Source organism: Marmota flaviventris, chromosome 15 (genome assembly GCF_047511675.1).
Source record: "Marmota flaviventris isolate mMarFla1 chromosome 15, mMarFla1.hap1, whole genome shotgun sequence".
Classification (NCBI taxonomy): Eukaryota; Metazoa; Chordata; class Mammalia; order Rodentia; family Sciuridae; genus Marmota; species Marmota flaviventris.
In genome coordinates, this window is record NC_092512.1 from 19093304 (window position 1) to 19113174 (window position 19871).

A 19871-nucleotide genomic window follows, 5' to 3' on the forward strand; every position below is an offset into this window, starting at 1 on the left:
GATTGATGTGTGAACCAATGCACTTCCCATTTGACATTAAGCATCAGTTGGAATACTGTCAACTGCAACCAAGCGCTCTGAACAAGAACACTCTCTTTTCACCAGATCTTGATCTTACTACTTTCTCAAACTCATCAAAACTGGTCTACTCACTGAAGATAATCTACACCTCCTTTTTTTCCTGCCTTTGACCAAGTTTGTCTCTCTAATAGGAATATATCTCTCTTCTCAAACCGAAGCCTGCCCATCCTTTAACATTAAGCTCAAACCCTTCCTTTTCCATGAAGCTTGATATTTATGCTATAAGCACAAGGAAGTATCCTCTTACCTGAATATCTAAACTGTATCATCTAACATATGAAAGAACCGAGATTATCTCATATGATTTACCAATTAGATTGTTCTTGTGATTTTTCCTATTTACCAAATTATAATCAAGTTAAAATGCAATCATTTTAACAAATCCTACCCATTTTATAGGTGAGAAACTGAGGTTTAGAAGTGAAAGACATCTATGTTTAATTGATAATAGTGAAGAATGCATTGGATAGGGGAAAAAAGTTTCAGGAACTTAATATATCTGGAAAGGTCTATGTTATTAGACTTAAGGGAGTAATAGAAAATTACTAGAATTTGTTAGGCAATGATAAATAAAAGGCAGAAATCATTCTGTGGTTTAAAATATTCCCAGGCAGCAGAAGTATTGGAGTACTCTTTGAGTGACACCCAGAGCAGTAGAAGTTAAGGTCCTTGACAGAAAAGGCAGTGGGGTTGAGGATGAAATATTGGGTGATTCTCAAAGCTTCAGTTAGAGTTAGGAGACAGTAGTCTTCCTTATCTGTGAGGGATATGTTCCAAGTCCTACAGTTGGATGCCTGAATCCTTGAATGGTACCGAATCCTGTACATACCATGTTTTTCTCCTATACATACACATCTATGATAAAGTTTAGCAGGAGGTTAAAAACAATAACTAACAATGAAATAGAATAATCATAACAATATGCTACAATAAAAGTTATGTGAATGTGGTCTTTCTGCCTGATTTAACTGCTATGGGGTGGATAGCACATACAGAGTGGATACACTAGGCAAAGCATTGATTTGAGATGGAGCAGGATGGTGCTATTCAAATGTACAAACTGTTTATTTCTGGAAGGAATTTCCCATTAATATTTTCAGACTGTGGTTGACTATACGTAACTAAAACCATGGAAGGCAACATTATGGATAAGGAGGAACTGATGTAGAAAGGAAAGATGAAAAACCCTTCCAGGATAAAAAAGAATTTGTACATGGCCATACTTGTGGACTGAGTTCAACACTAAGAGTGAACAGGGAGGACATCTGGGAGGGAACTTCTGGAGCAGGAAGGAGTGCTTCCTGTGACTTATGAATATAGGCTTTCAGGCTGTGAGGCAGAGTAAGGAAGGAAGTTTGCTATTTCTTGTGGACCAAGGGAGGAGCTCACAGAAGTGTCTCCATAACAGAAGTGGAGATGGTAGAGAAAGGAGTTTGAGGTTCCCTCACACATACAGGCCTTATGATAAAGGTTTGCCTAGTAGTTTAATAACTAACCTCTTTTGGAATCTGGAGTGGTTTTACCAGATTATGAACCATCCTTTTAAATTTATATCATATTATTTTAAAGATGCATGTGGATGAAATGTCAACTTCTCACTCCTTTCACCTTCCACATGCAGCATGCTTGCCAGACTGACTTGCTAAAGTTCCTAGTGTGTGTTGGAAGATCTGCCTCCTAGGACGTGACACATACATTGTATTCTACCCGTCTTTCCAGTGGAATCTAACCTGTCAGTTAAAAACTGACAAAATGTAACACCCCTTATGAAAAATTACTTAAATTTTTATCATAGACACTGATGTCCTGGTCGAAAGTTTGTTTCAACAGCAGGTTGTTATGGAAGGAAAGTAAAAGGGAAATTCACTAAGCGAAGGCAGAGGAAAAACAACTAATTACTTTACAATCCTGCACTGACCCAGCCTGAAAAATGTCTACACAGTGAGTAATAGAATAATTAATAATCCTAAATGAGTGAGAAATCAGATGTCTCTTACCTGATTGACATGTTCGCTGAGGGTCTGGGTGGTTGACTATCTAGTTTACTAAGGACCTGCCCAGGAATATGCAGGTATATGCAATAAGGATGTTTCCTGATGCTTTTTGGATGCTGAAGTACCTGTTAGCCAACTGGGGCACACCAGAGAAGAAAGAAACTGCTCAGCCTTCTTTTGTTGATATGCCATACCCCACCCTGGTTGTCTCAGAGATTTATCTTTAAAGAAAGAATCACTGACCTAGCATGATTTGGAATCTGAAGACTGGCTGCTTCCAGACTCCTTCACACTCAGCACCAGCCACCTCCTTCTGCCTGTGTGCTCCTTGTATGTCAGTCTTCCTGTCTTCTCTGTATCACTGGGTATGCCTACCTCCAGCACTTACCTTAGTTTTCCATGAGAGCAGGGACTCACAGTGTTTCCTCAACATGTATTAACATTTTGTGAACCCTCCTTGCTCTTCTTTCATTCTGTTTTCTACTATACACCAGATACCCAAGAGCTCTCCATTTCTTCTTCACTATTCACTCTGTACCAATCTCTGTTCTGTACTGGGGCAGCCCCCTAAACTTGCTCTATTATTTTCTTTAAGAAGTCGTGTCAACATCAATGTGTATAGCAGCTCAATTCACAGTAACCAAGCTATGAAACCAAATTAGGTGGCCTTTTACAGATGACTGGATAAATAAAATGTGGTATATTTTCTTGGAATGGAATGGAACAGAATGGAATATTACTCATCCATAAAGAAAAATGAAGTTACGACATTTGCCGGGAAATGGATAGAACTAGAGACTATCATGCTAAGTAAAATAAGCCAATCCCACCCCCCCCAAAGAAAACAAAGGCTGTATGTTCTGTCTGATATGTGGATACTGATACACAATAAGGGGTAGCGAAAGGGAAGAATAGAAGTTCATTGAATTAGACAAAGGGGAATGAAGGGAAAGGGTGGATGGAAATAGGAAAGACAGTAGAATAAATTGGACATAACTTTCCTTTTTTCATATATGAATACACAACCAATATAACTCCACATCATATACAACCAAAAAAATGGGAAGTTATACTCCATGTATGTGTAATATGTCAAAATACATTCTACTGTTGTGTATAACTAAAAAGAAGAAATAAAAAAAACAAGAATATAACACACACAAAAGAAGTAGTATCAAAAGTACAGTAATTGTACTTTCCAAATTTAAATTTTAGATCATGTGCTCTAACAAGTAGAAATTTGCTTAGTAGGAAAATAGGAAGTAATATTTGAAACCAAGACTCTTCCTAAAAAAAACAAAATACATGGTTGTTGAAGCCCAAAGAAGATAAAGAGGACAGTCTGTGTTGTAATCCTCCGAGGCCCCACCTGGGGATCTGGTCTAGCCTCTAGTTTCCCACAGGCTGCCCCAGACACACTGACCTCATTTTGATCTCTTGAATCAGACAGGCTTAACTCCATCTTGATGCTTTGCACTGACCCTTCCTTCTCCCAGGTACCCTCTTCCCTAGATCTTTGCAAGACTCCCCTCTTCTTAGCATACATATGTCAGTCTAAATGTCATTTCACAAAACCATCCCTTGTAGTCTCCAACTCTAGTAGCCTCTTGCCTTAGTCAATGTCCATTCTGTGACTCTTTTTTTTTTTTTGCATTTGCTTTTAACCAAAAGTATGTGCATAAAATTCATCTCCACTTCTACCTGCTATCTGCTGCAATGCAAACTTCATAAGGCAGGACTTTGCCAGTTTGTTCCCACATTCCAGCACCTTCCATAGTGCCTAGGACATGGTCAGCAAACAACAAAAACTGCAGAATAAATGGACAACCACTGTTCCTTCAGCTACACAATGCTCCATTGTCATGTATCCTCAGCCCCCATGGAATAGAGGATTGTGTGACTTACTCTTGCAAGTCTAAGTCCTCCCAGATATCTGTAGGAAAATGAGTATCCCATGGGAAAAATAAATACAGGAAGCCCCGTTTGGGGTGGGTGGGAAATGGAAATCAAAGATTAGGACATGCAGAAACAGAAAGGGAATGAGCTAAGTGTAAGAAATCTGGTAAAAGTGGGGCTTTTAGGTTTCATTTCTGGAATATTAAAGTTGGACTGATAGTGAGGATAACTAGACTAGGCTTTGCCACAAACTCATTATACAGCCTTGAGTTTCAAATGTCACATTTCTAAAATGAAGAGGCAGGAAATCTCTGCAGTACTTTCCAGTCACCATTCTTTAAAAGCAAGAACCCATAAGGATCTGACATAGTTTGAATCCAGAATGTCCCTCCAAGTCCCTAGTGTTAGGGTTTGGTCTAAATTTGGTGCATTGGGAAGTGACGGAAACTTTACAGGTGGAGCCTAGTGGGAGGTCTTCAGGTCATTGGATCACACTCTCAAAGGGGATAGTGGAACCCAGCCCCCTCCACTTTCTCTCTTTTGCTCCTGGCCATGAGTGAAAAGTTTTGTTCTTTCTTCACCTGTGGCGATTCCCTCTCAGGGGGAAAGGCTGACTGCAGTGTGCAGATGACACAGGGCCTGTCGCTGACAGGCTTTGAATATTTTTAAGAGACTGTAGGACAATGGTTAAGAGTCTTAACTTTATAGCTGGTTTCAAATACTGCCTCTGCCACTTACTAATTACTTGACCCAAGTGGGTTATTAAACTCATACCTCCACTTCTTCACCTGTAAAATGGGAGTGATAATAATAGTAAGCACCCCTAAGAATTGCAGGGAGGATTAGGTTAATATCTGTAAAGCACTTAAAATGGGGCTGTAATTATAATTCCACTGGCAACGCCATCTCTGGCTAACATGCATGCCTCAAGCCTAATAATATTCAACACTTGTCTCTCCTCATCCTGATGCAACTTTCAATAAGCAGCATACTTCTTCCCATGTAGATCTGCTCACAGAGAAAAAAAAATGTGCCTATCACAGAGATTCTGAGAAAGTTCCATCCCAGAGCCTGCAATTTCTTATTGCAAATTGATAAATTACCTGTGGTATGTCTGGGCCTCCCAAATTGTTTGGCCACAGAAGCAAGATGTAGGCATGCTGTTAATGGAGAATATGTGGTCTTGGGACAGATCGGTTTGGATTTCAAAATCTTCACACTGGCATTTTAGTGTCCATCTCAAACTTAATGTTTTGGGGCTAGAATGCAGAGGCCTAGACTCTGACTTCCCTGCATAGTGATGTTCAAAAGTTCTCAACCTCTTAAGCAAGGGCCAGACCTGGCTGACTTTCCTCCCTATAGCAATACCAGCTGTCAGCTCACTGTTGAATCCTGTGCATCACTAAGGGCTAAAGAGCCCCCAAGAATGCAGTTCCTGATGTGGGTACCTTTGCATGAAAGAATTAAGAGCTCTTAGAAAACCAGTTGGTATGAAAATACAGGAAAGGGGAGAGCTGAAAACAGAAGCATTATTCCCAGACCCACAGTGACACCCCTTTCTCAAGAAAACTTCCAAATATTTTCAATTCATTATATGACTTCGACTGAGACTTCACTCTTTAGGAATGCATTTGATTAAAAGAGTAAGTCATTCTGGAAAGGATACAGAACGTTTGATGATGAAACACATCAGTGGAATGATATACATGTTCAGTAAGATTTCCTTCCTTCAGACACCTTGCTGGGTTGAGTTCACCTTGAGGTACTGGCAGATTAGTGAGTTTTGTTTTGTGTTTGGACAGCAGAGAAAGAGAGAGCACTCAGGGGAAAGGGAGGTATATGAGAAGTTTGAAACACTTTAAATGAAAAATGAGACCTGCTTGGAGTCTCCAGGGACAACTTGAGAGGTTCCAGGACAGGAGAAGTCTGGGATGTCCAGCTATGGTATATCTTATGGTGCTATTTCTGGATTGGCCTAAGAAGGTAACCAAGAATTATAATATCATTACCTTGGGGGGGAAATTCAGTTTTCAGATACCAGTAAGCAACTATATTATAAAGATGCTTTAAAGACAAGCCATTCTATCTGAGTTCTTAAGTAGGGTACTTCCTCTGTGGGATCTGGAAAAGAAAGAGAAAGCCCCAGAAAGCATTTGATCTGAGGGGTGGGGGATATAGGACAAAGTATGGAGTTCAGATTGAGTTCCAGTTGGAGGAACATTTGTTCCTGGGATCTGAGACAGTCCGCGATCTGTTGAAAACCTTGGGCAGACAAGAAGCTATCCAGAGCCAGATAGAAAGATGACTTGTATTAAGGAGGGCTTAGGGAGCTCAGGTTATGCTGATATTTCATTCTGGGTGCGTGGGACAGTTTCCCCTCTTGACTCTGGGACAGCCTAAGACTTGGTCTGCATCAACTGTCCTCCCAGGGAAGGACAGACACGGAAAAATTCTGCAGAAAGAGCCAAGCCTTGACTTGAAAAAGCCAGTTTGTGGAGACCTGAATCTACATTCAACTGAAGGAATGGGGCTACAGGAAGGGTCTGAAAGGGAAGGGGACTAAGACGAATTCAGAGAGGGCACCGAGACAGGACACACACACACTTGGCAAAGGAGAGGTGCGTGGGCCACGGAGAAGGGAGACTTGAGAAGAAAGAAGGACTCGGCGGGCAGGAGTGGCGCGGGGCGGGGAAGGAGCTAGGGAAGCTGTCCCTGCCGCAACGTGCGCTCAGTGGACCAGGTAGGAAGGTCTCCAGGCCGGCGCGTCGCTTGTGAGCGCAGAGACTGCGGTGGCTGAACAGGTGAGCGGCCGCTGGGCGGCGGGTCCCCGCCCTTCTCTGCGAGCGTGTCTCCTCCTACGGATTCTCCCCAGCACTTAGCTGTTCCGCGGCTCCCCTGGGTTTGGGGTTTTGCAGCTGGCAGCTGGCCTTTTCCCCTCCCCTGTCTCGGTCTCTCCTTGTTTTAGGTTGCTCCACCCCGCCCAGGATCAGGCGAGGGGGAACCAGCTGGGCTGCGCCTGCCAACTCGCGCGGAGTGCGTCGGCGAACTCCGGGAGCGGAGTCCCGCGTGCCGCCTGCTCCCTGCGGGACGCGCTCCTCTCGCTCCCACGGGCCCCGCTTTCTCCCCGCCGCAACCCTTCCCCACTTTTCCCCCCTTTTGCAATCACATGGCATTTTAAGAATGCCGGAAAGATGGCGGTAGCGGCGGCGGCGGTGGCGGCTGGGCCGGCTGGCGGAGGTGGCGGCCGGGCTCAGCGGAGCGGTCTTCTGGAAGTTTTGGTGCGGGATCGCTGGCATAAAGTTCTGGTGAACTTGAGCGAGGACGCCCTGGTTCTCAGCTGTGAGGAGGGCGCTGCGGCGTACAACGGCATCGGGACTGCCACCAATGGCTCGTTCTGCAGGGGCGCTGGGGCCGGGCACCCGGGTACCGGAGGCGCGCAGCCCCCCGACTCGCCCGCGGGGGTCCGCACAGCCTTCACCGACCTGCCGGAGCAGGTGCCCGAGTCCATCTCCAACCAGAAGCGCGGCGTGAAGGTGCTGAAGCAAGAGTTGGGCGGTCTGGGCATCAGCATCAAGGGGGGCAAGGAGAACAAAATGCCTATACTCATAAGCAAGATCTTCAAGGGTCTGGCGGCCGACCAGACCCAAGCCCTGTATGTGGGCGATGCCATCCTGTCGGTGAACGGCGCAGACCTGCGGGACGCCACCCACGACGAGGCGGTGCAGGCGCTGAAACGAGCCGGCAAGGAAGTGCTGCTGGAAGGTAAGGGGTTAACGCCGCGCGTGCCGCGCACACCTACCCGTCTGCCACCCGCAAACACACTCACAGGCAGCCAGGTGTCCTTACACCCCAGGGCCCGCGGTGTGTGTGTGTGTGTGTGTGTGTGTGTGTGTTAGGGCCCGTGGATCAGGGTGGCCGCAGCATGGAGTTTTGAGTTTTGACAACTTTCGCCCACCTGGGTACGACTTGTCCTCACTCCCAGGACGTTACAGGCCTTGACCCAGGAGTAGGTACCTGAAAAGGCTAGGAAAGCGGGGTTTCTTGACCGGCTCCGGTGCTAAATGCATGCTGTTTCATTTTTATCAACAGTCGATCCGAATTCAGTGTAGGGATTGGAAAGTGGAACAGCACACGAAGAGTAGAGAGGATGTTAACTCGTCCAAGTTGCAAATCGGGGCCATTGATTAACCTCGAACCTGATAGTTTTCTCCTTTATCAAAATGTCCCCCTCAGAAACCTGGGCAACCCAGCCTTAAAGGGTTGAATGGAATCATAAAGGAACCAGAGAGAGGTGGCAGTCTTTGAATGCTAAACTCCAGCAGTCCTTCCCCACATCCCTCATGCAAATAGGAGACAGTGGGGCTCTGCCTTGGGAGTAGTGCCAAAGACTGGGAAATGTGTTGCAGTTAGGCATGAGTTCCCTTCTACTGGCCCGTGTTTGGCCGGTCAGTCTGGATTCCAGGTTCCTCTGGGTGGAGAGCTGAAAGGATTTTTCTGCCTGTGTTTTCTGGAGCCTTTTCAGAGTGGTGTGGAATCAACTTTGCATTTGTAAAGTTTCTCCTGCATGTGAGGAACCTTAGAAACTCTCTCTCTTAAGGTCTGATGTCCTTAACCCCCTAATTATTGACTGTGAATAGAATAGGAAGGCCCTTTTATACCTGTTGGAGGACATGTGGCACTATGTGGGGAAGAAGGGCAAGCAGGCTGGTAATTACTGGCAATTTCTCCTTTCCCCTATAGCTGCATTTCTCTCATGTGATCTATTCTTCTCTTTAATGATGTGGGTGTTACTGTGTGGACCCTAATATCATGTAGTAATTCTATTTCTATAGATTGAGTTGTCCTGAAGGAGGGCTTTTATTTAGTTATTGTTCTCTCTTGAGCTTAGGTGCTCAATGACATGCGGGCAGAGTGGATGAATAAATGAATTCATAGCTTTTGAAACATATTTCACCTGAGACATTGTGAAATAGTAATTAATTTAAGACCCAAACTAAGACTTTAAGTAAATTTAGTTGTCTCCTAATTATGCTGGTGTGTGACACAGAAGATTCCAAGTCAGGAAACTTTGCTAGGTGTGTGACAGCTGATGCAACTCCTGATCTAGAATACAAAGAGGGTTCCCCCCCCCCCTTATTTGTCTAGAGGATTTGTGATGTCTTCATATTTAATTACCATCCTGGATCCAGAAAGTATTTGCTTTGGCTTGATGATTAACATAAGTAAACAGGAAAAAAAAAGTTTTCTGGACTCAGTGTGTTGGTTTGGGAGAGAAGAGCCACCCCGACAAGGTAGGATCTGGACAAGTGCAGTTTGGACTGTAAACTGCTGGGTACATGCTCAGCCTGAAATACCTACTAATATCCGGGATAAGAGAGACAAAAGGAAAGTCATTTTTTTTTTTTTAGTTTAAACATTGTCCTTTATTATGTCCCTTCTTTATTTCCTCTTCTAGTTTTCTATTTAATGAATAATGATTTGGCAAAGAGGTAAAAAAAAAAAAAAAAACTCTCACCAGAAAAGAGAAAAATAAATAAATACAAAGGAAAAAGGTGATTCTGTGTACTTAAAACTAAACTTAGAAAAATAAAATAAATCAAACAGCTGTGTAGTTTTCTTGAGACAGCAACCAAAAACTGAAGTTTTGCAAAACCCCTCACATGACATTTTCAGAACACTGCCATATGTTGCAGGCAGGGCGTGTAGAGAAGATCTGGGGCCTTCTAGAAGTGAACAACTTTGGCTCAGTGTGGAAGACTTTTCCCCAGCCCAATTTTTAAGAAATTGACTGCTAAGAAGAGATACAAATGCAGGCCTCTCTCAAGAGACTGTCTCTTGTTTGGTAGGTCCTACAGTGTCCAGAATGTGATGGTCATGGTCATACTTCAAGGCAGACATCAAAACCCTCTCTTTTGTAGCTGGCCTAGTGCAGAGATTCCCAGTTGAGGAGATTTGTTAGAACCACCCTCAAGGCTTCATTAAAACACACACCTCATATTCTGAATGCAGGGTCAAGTCTAAAATTTCTACGAGAGGCTTTGGGAACGTAATCTGGTTGACTAGAGCACTAAGGGAGATTTTTAAAGATATATTTTTTATGCCAAATATACAGTTTTAGTTTAGTTTTATTTTATTTTATTTGAGGGAGTTTTGGGGGATTAGTTTAGTACCCCACCCACTATCAGTGTGCACCATTTCTGCACATGCGCCCCCTTGTGGAAAGTTACTACCTCTACTAGGAGAACACCCTGCAAAGTGAAACCAGGAACAGCAAGTTTCAACCCTGCCATTCTAGTGCTAGATTCTGCCACAGAGTTATACCTTCTTCCCTGAATCTTAGTGCCTTCATCTGCAAAATTGGAATAAGGAAACTGCTGGGCCTCCTTACTTCACAGGTACATCCTATAGAAGAGCATAAAGGGCCTACATCAATGCCTGCTGAAAGTATTTTTACAATTTAAATGAAACAAACAGGAAACTGTCCCTTCTAAGGAGCAATCCTTTCCTTTTCCTTTACCGGAGTTTATATTTCTTAACTGAAATTGAATGGTAATGCTGGAAGAGATCATTCCTTTGGGGGCCACAGGATTTAAACAGAATCTGAGGATCAAGAATCATGATAATAACTCACATTTCTTGAGCATCCTAGAATTTATTTGCATTTATTCATGATACACTTAAAGTAATTCTGTAAGGCTAATACTATTGTTGCTCACTTTATTAAAGAGGAAACTAAAATTTATGAACACTAGGTTATTGGCTTAAAGGACCAGGAGCACATCAGAAGTCTTGGTCTATGTGATCTAAAAGTTCATACCTTCAACCTCTAGACACACATGGTACTGTGCATTAGAGCCAGTTGAAGCTATTGGGCTCCTGGCATTTTGCCCCATTCCCCAGATATGCTAAAGAACTGAAGACTATCCTGAGCAGGAACCTGGAATTATACAGAATACTCCAAAGGAAGGGGAGGAAAGGAGGATAAAGTCTTAAAATATGGATACAACACATGCCTGGCCATCAAAAGGAAGCTGCTGTGGTGTGGCCCACTATCACAGAGAGACAAGGTTGAACACATGGCTAGTCGGAGACCAAACTACAATTCAGATTTCAGTAGCAAACAAAGTGCCAATTAAGCCATTGGCTACTAAGTACTCATTAACTTACGATCAGAAATTTTCATACCATACTCATTTCTCATTTTAGGGAGGGGATCAAGGACCCCACAATCAACCATGCAGGTATTGGAACCTATAATTCCAGGGACACCATTCTCATAGACTGCAATGTGACTGGAATGTTCTGCAGATGGGCAGGGTACATCTGCATACGCGTCCTTGGCAGCTCTGTGTATGGGAAGAGGTTTTGCTCCTTAGTTGGTTTGTAAAATAATAATTTGAAATATGTGTCAACTTTTTATAATTGAGACAATAATAAAATTAATTATTCTGTAACTTTGTCAAGATTGAGTTGTTCAGAATGTTCCAGAAGATTCATGTTGAAGTGTGGAGGTGGGGCTAGACAGAGTATCCCTGGGTCCAAAAGGTTCCCATGGAACTGGATCAGAAAAAGTAAAAACTCAAAGGAGAAAGCCAGGGACAGTGCTAAACATGAACTGTGTACACAGGGCGAACGTTTAGTTCTGCTCCAGGATGCTTAGGTCATCTGGAATCTCCTTTTTGTATCACTTTCTCTGGTGGTAGAAGTGGGGGTTGTGGAACAGGAAGATGGGGCTAACAGGTGGACAGTGTTTTTTTGTGGCAGGATTGGAAGAGAATGTCATCTCTGAGGAATCTTACTTTGTTTAAGCCATAGAGATTCTTAAAGAATACTCAGATTCTGGAATGAAAGTCTTGAGACCTGGGTTTCATTTTTTAACAAGTTACCATATTTGTTTGGGCCCTGGTTTTCTTCGTTGAATAGCTGGGTGTAGCTACCTGTAAATCTTATTCTCTCTGAATTCAGATCCAAAGCACACTTTGAATAACAAATTTGTTAACATCCCTTATACTATCATGAAATAAATCTCATAAATAATAGAGTATGTCTCTAATTTAAATTTTAAAATAATGTAATCTCGGGCTGTGGATGTGGCTCAAGCGGTAGCGCGGTCGCCTGGCATGGGCGGGGCTCTGGGTTCGATCCTTAGCACCACATACAAATAAAATAAAGATGTTGTGTCCACCGAAAACTAAAAAATAAATATTAAAAAATTCTCTCTTTCTCTCTCTCTTTAAAATTAATTAATTAATTAATTAATGTAATGTCCCAACATTAAGATAATGAGGAAAGGAAAGACATTATTTCTTTTTAAAGCAGAATGTCAATAGATAAATACTACACTAGAGGTAATAATAAAGAAGTTCCACATTAGCACCTCTATGTAAAAGTCATCCTTGGTGCAACCTGAAAATGTGACAGGGGTGTGTGGTTTTATTTGGGGGTCTAGCAAAATATTTCACTATGAAGGACTGCCCTGGGATGCCCAGGATCCCTGGCTGCCATCACTAAATTCTGGAAGTGTGATACCTCCTCTCCGAATGATAATCACACACTGTTCTAAACACTTTGCATGGATTCACTTCAATCCTCACCCAGTGTGGTTGTTGCTCCTGTTTCACAGATAAGAAAATTGAGGCACAGAGAGGTTTAAGTCTCTTGCCAGAGACACATGGTTACTGTTAAGTCTTAGATTCCAACACCGACCTTAGATTAGGGATGCTTGCCTCCACCTTGTTGATCAGGAAAGTGAAGCACCAAGAGGTGAGTGATTTGTCCTAATTGAGTCTTATACTTTCTTCTCTGGCATATTAGTTTTCTATTGCTGTTATGACAAGGTACCAGGAATCCTACTACTTAGAACACAGATGTATTATCTTACAGGGATTTTTTTAAGTCACAAGTCTGACAAAGGTCTTACTAAGCTAAGCCAAATATGTTTGGCTGCATTCCCTTCTGGAGATCCTAGGGGAGAATCTCTCTGCTTTTCTAGAATTTCCAAGGGCCCACATCTTGGCTCATGGCCTCTTTCCTGTTTTTTTATTTTTTTATTTTTTAGTTGTAGTTGGCCACAATATCTTTATTCTATTTATGTATTTTTATGTGGTGCTGAGGATTGAACCCAGGGCCTCGCACATGCTAGGCGAGCGCTCTACAGCTGAGCCACAATCCCAGCCCCATCCTTCCTGTTTTTAAGACTCCAGGGGTAGGTGGAATCCTCTTCACATCTAACTACTCCTACCTCTTCTTTGGCTACTTTTTCTATTTTTGAGAACCCTTGTGATTACACTGGTCACACCTGGATAATTCAAGATAATCTTCCCATGTTAAGGTCAACTGATTAACATCCTTGAGTTCATCTTCCACTTTAGTTCACCTTTACCATGTAAGGTAACTTCTTCGAAGGATCTGGAGACTAAAACGTAGACATCTTTGGGAAAGAACATTATTATTGACTATTGATCTAGTTTGCTGAATCAGTAATACTAAGGGAGTTCCCAGGTAGTCTTTCCAGAATCTACTGCACCTCTGTAAATAATCTCTTTCTTGCTCATCAAAACGTTTCTCATTCATTTACATATATTCCCAACTGACAAGTCATTTATTGAGTGTCTTCTATGTGTCATATGCCACTAGGACTTCACCCTCAAGAAGCACCAATCTAGCCAGGCACAGTGGCACAAGCCTGTAATCCCGCAACTGGGGAGCCTAAGACAGGAGGATCGTGAGTTTAAAGCCAGCCTCAGCAAATGTGAGGTGCTAAGCAACTCAGTGAGATCCTTTCTCTAAATAAAAATACAAAATAGGGATGGGGATATGACTCAGTGGTCAAGTGCCTCTGAGTTCAATCCCCAGTACCAAAAAAAAATCACCAATCTAGTGACAGATATGGATAAGCATGATGCAAATACCTACAGGACAGAGGAAGAAGGGTGACATCAGGGATGTTATAAAATTCTGTGGTATCCCTGGAGAAGGGTATCTGGTCTCTCCTTGGACAGGGCTAAGAAAAGCAGTGTCTCAAGGAAGGCCCCAAAACAGCAAAGGCCTCCACTGTGACTTAGTATGCTTAGGAAGGCAGAATGTGACCTTCACACCTTACTGATGGGTAAGAGTGGAAAATGACAAAGCTGAATGGAAACCAAGCCTGTGTGTACAGAGCCGGACTTTGTACTGAAGCCCAAGTGTTTAAAGCAGGGGCATGTCATGCTCTGGTTTCCATGTCAGGAAGCTGATCCAGAGACACACTTCTAACAGAAGGTGGGCAAGGCTCCAGTGTTCAGTCCCTCTGATTTTTGCTTAGGAGCACCTTCCCAGGCAAGGACAGCTTTGTAAAGTGACTTTGCTCACCTTGTGATGTTGTGGTCAAGCCAACTTCTGTGGCTGGAGGGGCTGGTGCTACGATCTCCTCGGGTTCACAGGAGGAAGTGGAAGTGCCAGAGAGCAGGCGACTTACCTGAGGTTACCTTGTACATGATGGAGCTGGGAGTCAGGTGGCCCAACACTCCATCAAGGTTGTCCTACCGTGCACTACACAAACTCAAGACATCCCATAGTGGACAGAGGGAACTGAAGAGGTATATGCCATGGCCCCTGATTTCAGGGAGCCTAAAGTAAACTAAGGAGGCAGCCATCAGACACAGGGTGTGAAGCTCTTGAGACTGATAATGACAAGCCAGTGTAATTAGCGATGAGGATTAGCATGAACCCAGCAGATAGCGCAGCACCTGCACACATTAGGCTATTAAAATGTTAGAAAGGAAATGATGTAAAGGCAGATAGACGGAAGGAAGGAGGGAGGGGGAAAGGTAAAGAGAGGAGGGACAGAGGTAGAACAGAGGAAGGAAGGCAGAAAGGGAGGGAGGGAGGGAAAGAATCCTGGGAATAGTTTCTTTCTTTCTTTCTTTCCTTCCTTCCTTCCTTCCTTCTTTCTTTCTTTCTTTTTTTTTAACTCCCATCACCTACCACTCACCCTGCTCTGCCACAGGGATAAACACTTGGCATTGGATAATGAGAATTACACCTGGCTCTGAAGAAAGCAACATAGAAGTGACTGTATGGGATCTGAGAAGCATTTGCTTAACACAGACCCATCTGAAAGACAGTTGAAAGTGGAACAAGACAAGATTTTTAAAAGTTCAAGAAAGAATGTAATTATCCTTTTAATGTTACTTTTATAACCACCCCTCCTGCCCACCCCCCGACCATCTACCACCCTCCGTGGCTCAGGCCCTATGAATCTGAATATGTAAGAACACTTTTTACCTGAGGAGATGAAAACTGTCTGCTTGGATATTTTAATTGTGTCTTTTGTAAGCGTACGTATGCGTGTGAGGATTCAGACCATCTTCCTCCAGTGAAGCTGATGGGAATGGCCCTTCAACTCCTCATTTCTGCTGTGGTGGGTGATGCTCTTCAGGTTCAGCCGTCCATTTTAGCAGTCGCCCCATGGAGTGTGTATTAAAAATAACTCACTGCATGCACACAGCTCCATATTTGTGAAAGGCATCTAGCTGAAGCTACCAGTGGTCTGCTTGGAAAATTATTTCCTTTCAGCTACTGGCCTTCCAAGCATTCCATTTCACGTGATGCCTTTCGAAGTAGTTAATGTTAAAGAAAAGCCAGAAGTTCCCCTGCATTTATACCAAGTGTTTTATGTACCAAACCTCATTACCCACTTCACTGGCCTTGATCTATACTAATGCTTGCCTTCAGCTCTGGCCTGCACAGTGAGACTTCAGCGGAAATATACATTACCCACTACGAGGTCAGTGTTCTAACAGACCCACAGAGATGAGCCTCACTCTCCGTGGACGAGATGGAAAAGTTCGGGATGCACAGTGATCATGAAGGAAATTAAAATGATGACCCATGTGTGAGCTCAGTACTTTTTAAACAACTGCTCTTGTGGTTGCAAGCATTGTTCTTGGCATGTTGATAAGTGCGGAAAGATTTGTCTAAAATTTGACTGGTTGTTGAGTATGGCTGCTTTTAACAAATCCCGTTTATGTGCATTGCTGTGCAAACTGCCATGTTTCTTTCCATCATAGTTTTTTTTTTTTTTTTTTCCCCTTTTCTCAAAGCAGTAAGCAATACATACAGTCTGGTGGCTTAGAGGGTGGACCTGCGATTCACTCTCTCTAGGCTGAAATTCTTATTCCACCTCTTCCCAGCTGTGGGAGCTCATTGAAGTTACTAAACTACAAGCCTCTATTTTTTAACCAGTAAAGTAAATTTCCTCTTCTTGGGTTTGCTGTAAGGAGTAAAGTGATTGTGTATAAAAAGCAGTCGGCTCATTGCTGGAGCTGATTGAAGACTCAATAATCACTAACCATGTAATATGGCACAGCACAAACCTAGCTAGTGTTATTTCCAAATAGAGGGTTCAATCACGTAAGTTAAAGGGTTTAATCATATGTTGAAAAAGGTCTTTGGGAGCATGGTGTGGTGGCACATGCCTGTAATCCTAGCAGCTTGGGAGGCTGAGGCAGAAGGATCTAGAGTTCAAAGCCAGCATCAGCAAAAGTGAGGCACCAAGCAATTCAGTGGGACCCTGTCTCTAAATAAAATACAAAATAGGGCTGGGGATGAGGCTCAATGGCCAAGTGCCCCTGAGTTCAATCATGGTACCAAAAAAAAAAAAAAAAAGAAAGAAAGAAAAAGGTCTTTTGGGGGTACATGAGACAGTTTTGAATTTGCCATATTAGGGAACAGTATAATGGCTATCCCAAAGGGATTTCGCTTGCTTTGAAGGGAGAGGAGTATGATCCCACATGGGTGTGTTTTGTTGATGATTTTTAGTAATATCACATGTTTTCCATCAACCAGACCACAGTGTAGGCTGCTGTGGGTTTTGGTGGGCAAATGTAAAATTTGTACTAATATGCTGATTATGCAGGAAGTTGCAGGAAAAAAATGTTTTGTAAAGGAAAGCTAGGAGGCGACTATTTAAACTACACAGCCAAATGCAAACTTCTGTGAAAAATTGTAGGAATGTGAAGATCTTATTAGCTAAAAGAAGCCAGAATGTTTCTTTTATTAAAAATGTAAATTTACATAACTGTTTTATGTAAATTTACATAAATGTACTTACATAACTGCTATTAAACCAGTATTATACTTCCATTTTTTTATTCTATTATATAGTACTGTGTTGTATGGAATCCAAGAGATCATCTGGTGGAAAATATATCATGTTTATGTACATGTAAGAAAAGAAAAAAATAATTGTCTGAGATGGAGTCAAGTAGGAGGGCTGCTTAAAGTTAGGGTGTGAGGAGGCTGAACCTTCAACATGTAGGAAACACGGAACAAAAGCCCATCACACAGAATACACAACAAAGAAACTTGGAAGTCTCAAATCTGGTACTGATGGAAGGAAAAAAAAATATTTCTCTTGAGATTTTGAAAGGCAAATCCGTTCTAATAAATATTTAGGTTTGAATTGACAATGTCATTGTGCATATGGAAAAAAAAATATTTGGGCAGATAATTAAAAGCAGTCTCAGGTGAGAAGAGCCCTGACTGAGGGACAAGAGCAGTTGTCAACACTCCCTGAAGGAACTCAGCTTCCATCCAAGCCTCCAGTGAATTCATGATGCCAGCAGCACAAAAGCTCATTTTCAAAATCATAGATGAAAACTATACAAAACAGAAGCAGTTTGAATTGATTCAACGTGGTGTGTAGGAACTATGTAGTATTATTAGTACAACAAGTATTTCTTTGATGGGCCTTTTTTTTTTTATAGGTTGAAGCAAAAATCTATATTGGAATGAGATGAAACTCAAGTTCTTCTGAAATATAACAGTGCAGAGGGGAGACAGGAGCAGAGGGTTGGGTTACATTCCTGCAGATTACAAATGCATTTTACAAAATAATAAAAAAAAAAGTATACAAGTATGAGAAAATGCTGTTGCAGAACTTATAGAATGACCCAAAGAGAAGGCTTAAAGTATATTGGAAGTTAAAAGGAAGGTTTTTCCAGAAGAAGGTGACTTAATAAGTGTTGTGGTTTGGATCTGGAATGTTCCAAAAGGCTCGTGAATGAGCAGGGGTGAGATTTCGAGCGCAGCAGTGGTGGAGCATTGGGGAAGTGATGATTAGATCCTGGGGGTTCTGGCCTCAGCAGAGGGTCAATCCGTGTAGGTATTCAGAGCAGAATGGACTATGAGAAATCTGTGGGAACTGTGGGTGGTGGAACCTTTTTGGAGGGAATGGGACCTGGGGGCGGGGGTGCCCTTGATGCTATATCTTGTCCCTGACCCCTTCCTGTCTCTCTTTCTGCTTCCTCCATGACAGCCTCCTCTGTCTCACATTCCCAGGTCCAAATCAATGGAGCCAGCTGGCAGTGGACTGAAACCTTTGAAACTGAGCCAGAATAAATCTCTCCTCCTTTAAGTTGTTCTTGTCAGATATTTTGGTCACAGTTGACTAACACAGTAGGGTTATATAAGCAAAGTGAAATGTAAAATATAGGTAATTATTTGACTATTTGGGGCCCTGCATTTCAAATACTTTCATCTGAAGCATTCTTTCATCTATAATGAAAATCAAGGTTAATGATTTTTTTTTCATTTTTGCTTGCAATATTCCTATATTTCCCTCTGTTCTCTACTTCATTTCTAAATTTTTTTTATGAATTAACATAATATCTGCTTATAGCATTCCTTTGTCTGCCTTTCCTCACACTCTCTCCTGCCTAGATGTTAAGAGTCTGTACCGTATCTTCCAGAACACAAAACTTAGAATATTAAAATAAATCATAATGTTAATAATATTTTAAAATTAGAATATACATTTCACTATTCTGAGTATTATGCTCATACTACTATTTCTTGATTTATCAATTCTAGGCATTATGGACCAAGCCAATCAATGTTTATAAAATATTGACCCTGTCAATATCGTTTCATACTCTAGTCACATAATATTGTATGATTAAGTTTCTTGGAGCTAGTAACTGCTTCTCATTTCTATTTGCTTAGTTTCTTAAATATTTTTTTAGAAAAAAATTAAAATGTCTGTTATTTTTCTTCTTCCAAGTGCAACAATGGATTTATCAAATTTCTAGCAATAATTTTTTCCAAATACTCATATATATCACATAATCTACTCATACTGTTCATTTTTTTTTTCCTGAAGCCCTAAACTATTCCCTCTTGGGACCTCTGGCCTGAAGATCTTATACCTCAGTTCTGGGGCATTTTCTTGTACAATTTCTTGCCTCCATTTTCTTTGTTCTCTGTGTGAGGAAATCCTGTCAGTTAAATGTTGGACCTCCTATATTAACTCACCAATAAACTGATTTTGTTGTTGCCTTATTGTTTTTTTTTTCTCCACCTTCTCTTCTGTTTTTATTTTTGCTCTCTTTTTTTCCCCCTATGGAGAATTACTATATTTTTATCTATCACTGGTACCTTGATTTTTTTCCCATTCCATCTGTCATACAGATCTCTAAGTTCCAAAACTACTTTCTTGTTCTCTCATTGCTCCTTTTTAATATAGCATCCTCTCGTTGCTTTGTGGATGCCCTATCTTTTCTTGTCTCCTGAGCATGTTACAAATAGCTTTTGAAGATTCTTTGTTTGCACTAGTATTGACTCAGGCGTCCCCAAGTTCTTTTCTCTCTTCTTCATTCTTGAGTGTGCTATGCTTATCTGATGATTTCATCTCCTTGGAGATTTGTTTCATCTTTGTACACCCTAAGAGTCAGAGTTTGTGTTGAGGATCTAAGTGCCAGAAGTTTATTTGAGATATAATTCAAGGAAACACTGGAATGGAGTGAGGACATCAGACAGTGAAGGGAATGAGCTCATATTGAAGGCCCCACTGTGAGCCACTCAATCTCTCTAGAACTCAGCATATCCCAATGGAAGGCTATGGAACCCAGGTACACCTTA

The 19871-nt window shown here is 42.1% G+C and overlaps 1 protein-coding gene across 1 annotated transcript in view; it reads left to right on the forward strand.

The window, feature by feature from the left end:
* Positions 1-6846: 6846 nt before the first annotated feature.
* Positions 6847-19871, forward strand: part of Sntb1 (syntrophin beta 1) — a 234014-nt gene continuing 220989 nt past the window's right edge. Inside the window, exon 1 of the mRNA XM_027949527.3 lies at positions 6847-7733. Within this exon, the coding sequence (XP_027805328.1) occupies positions 7163-7733 (571 nt within the window). The 5' untranslated portion in view covers positions 6847-7162. The remainder of the gene's footprint in view (positions 7734-19871) is intronic.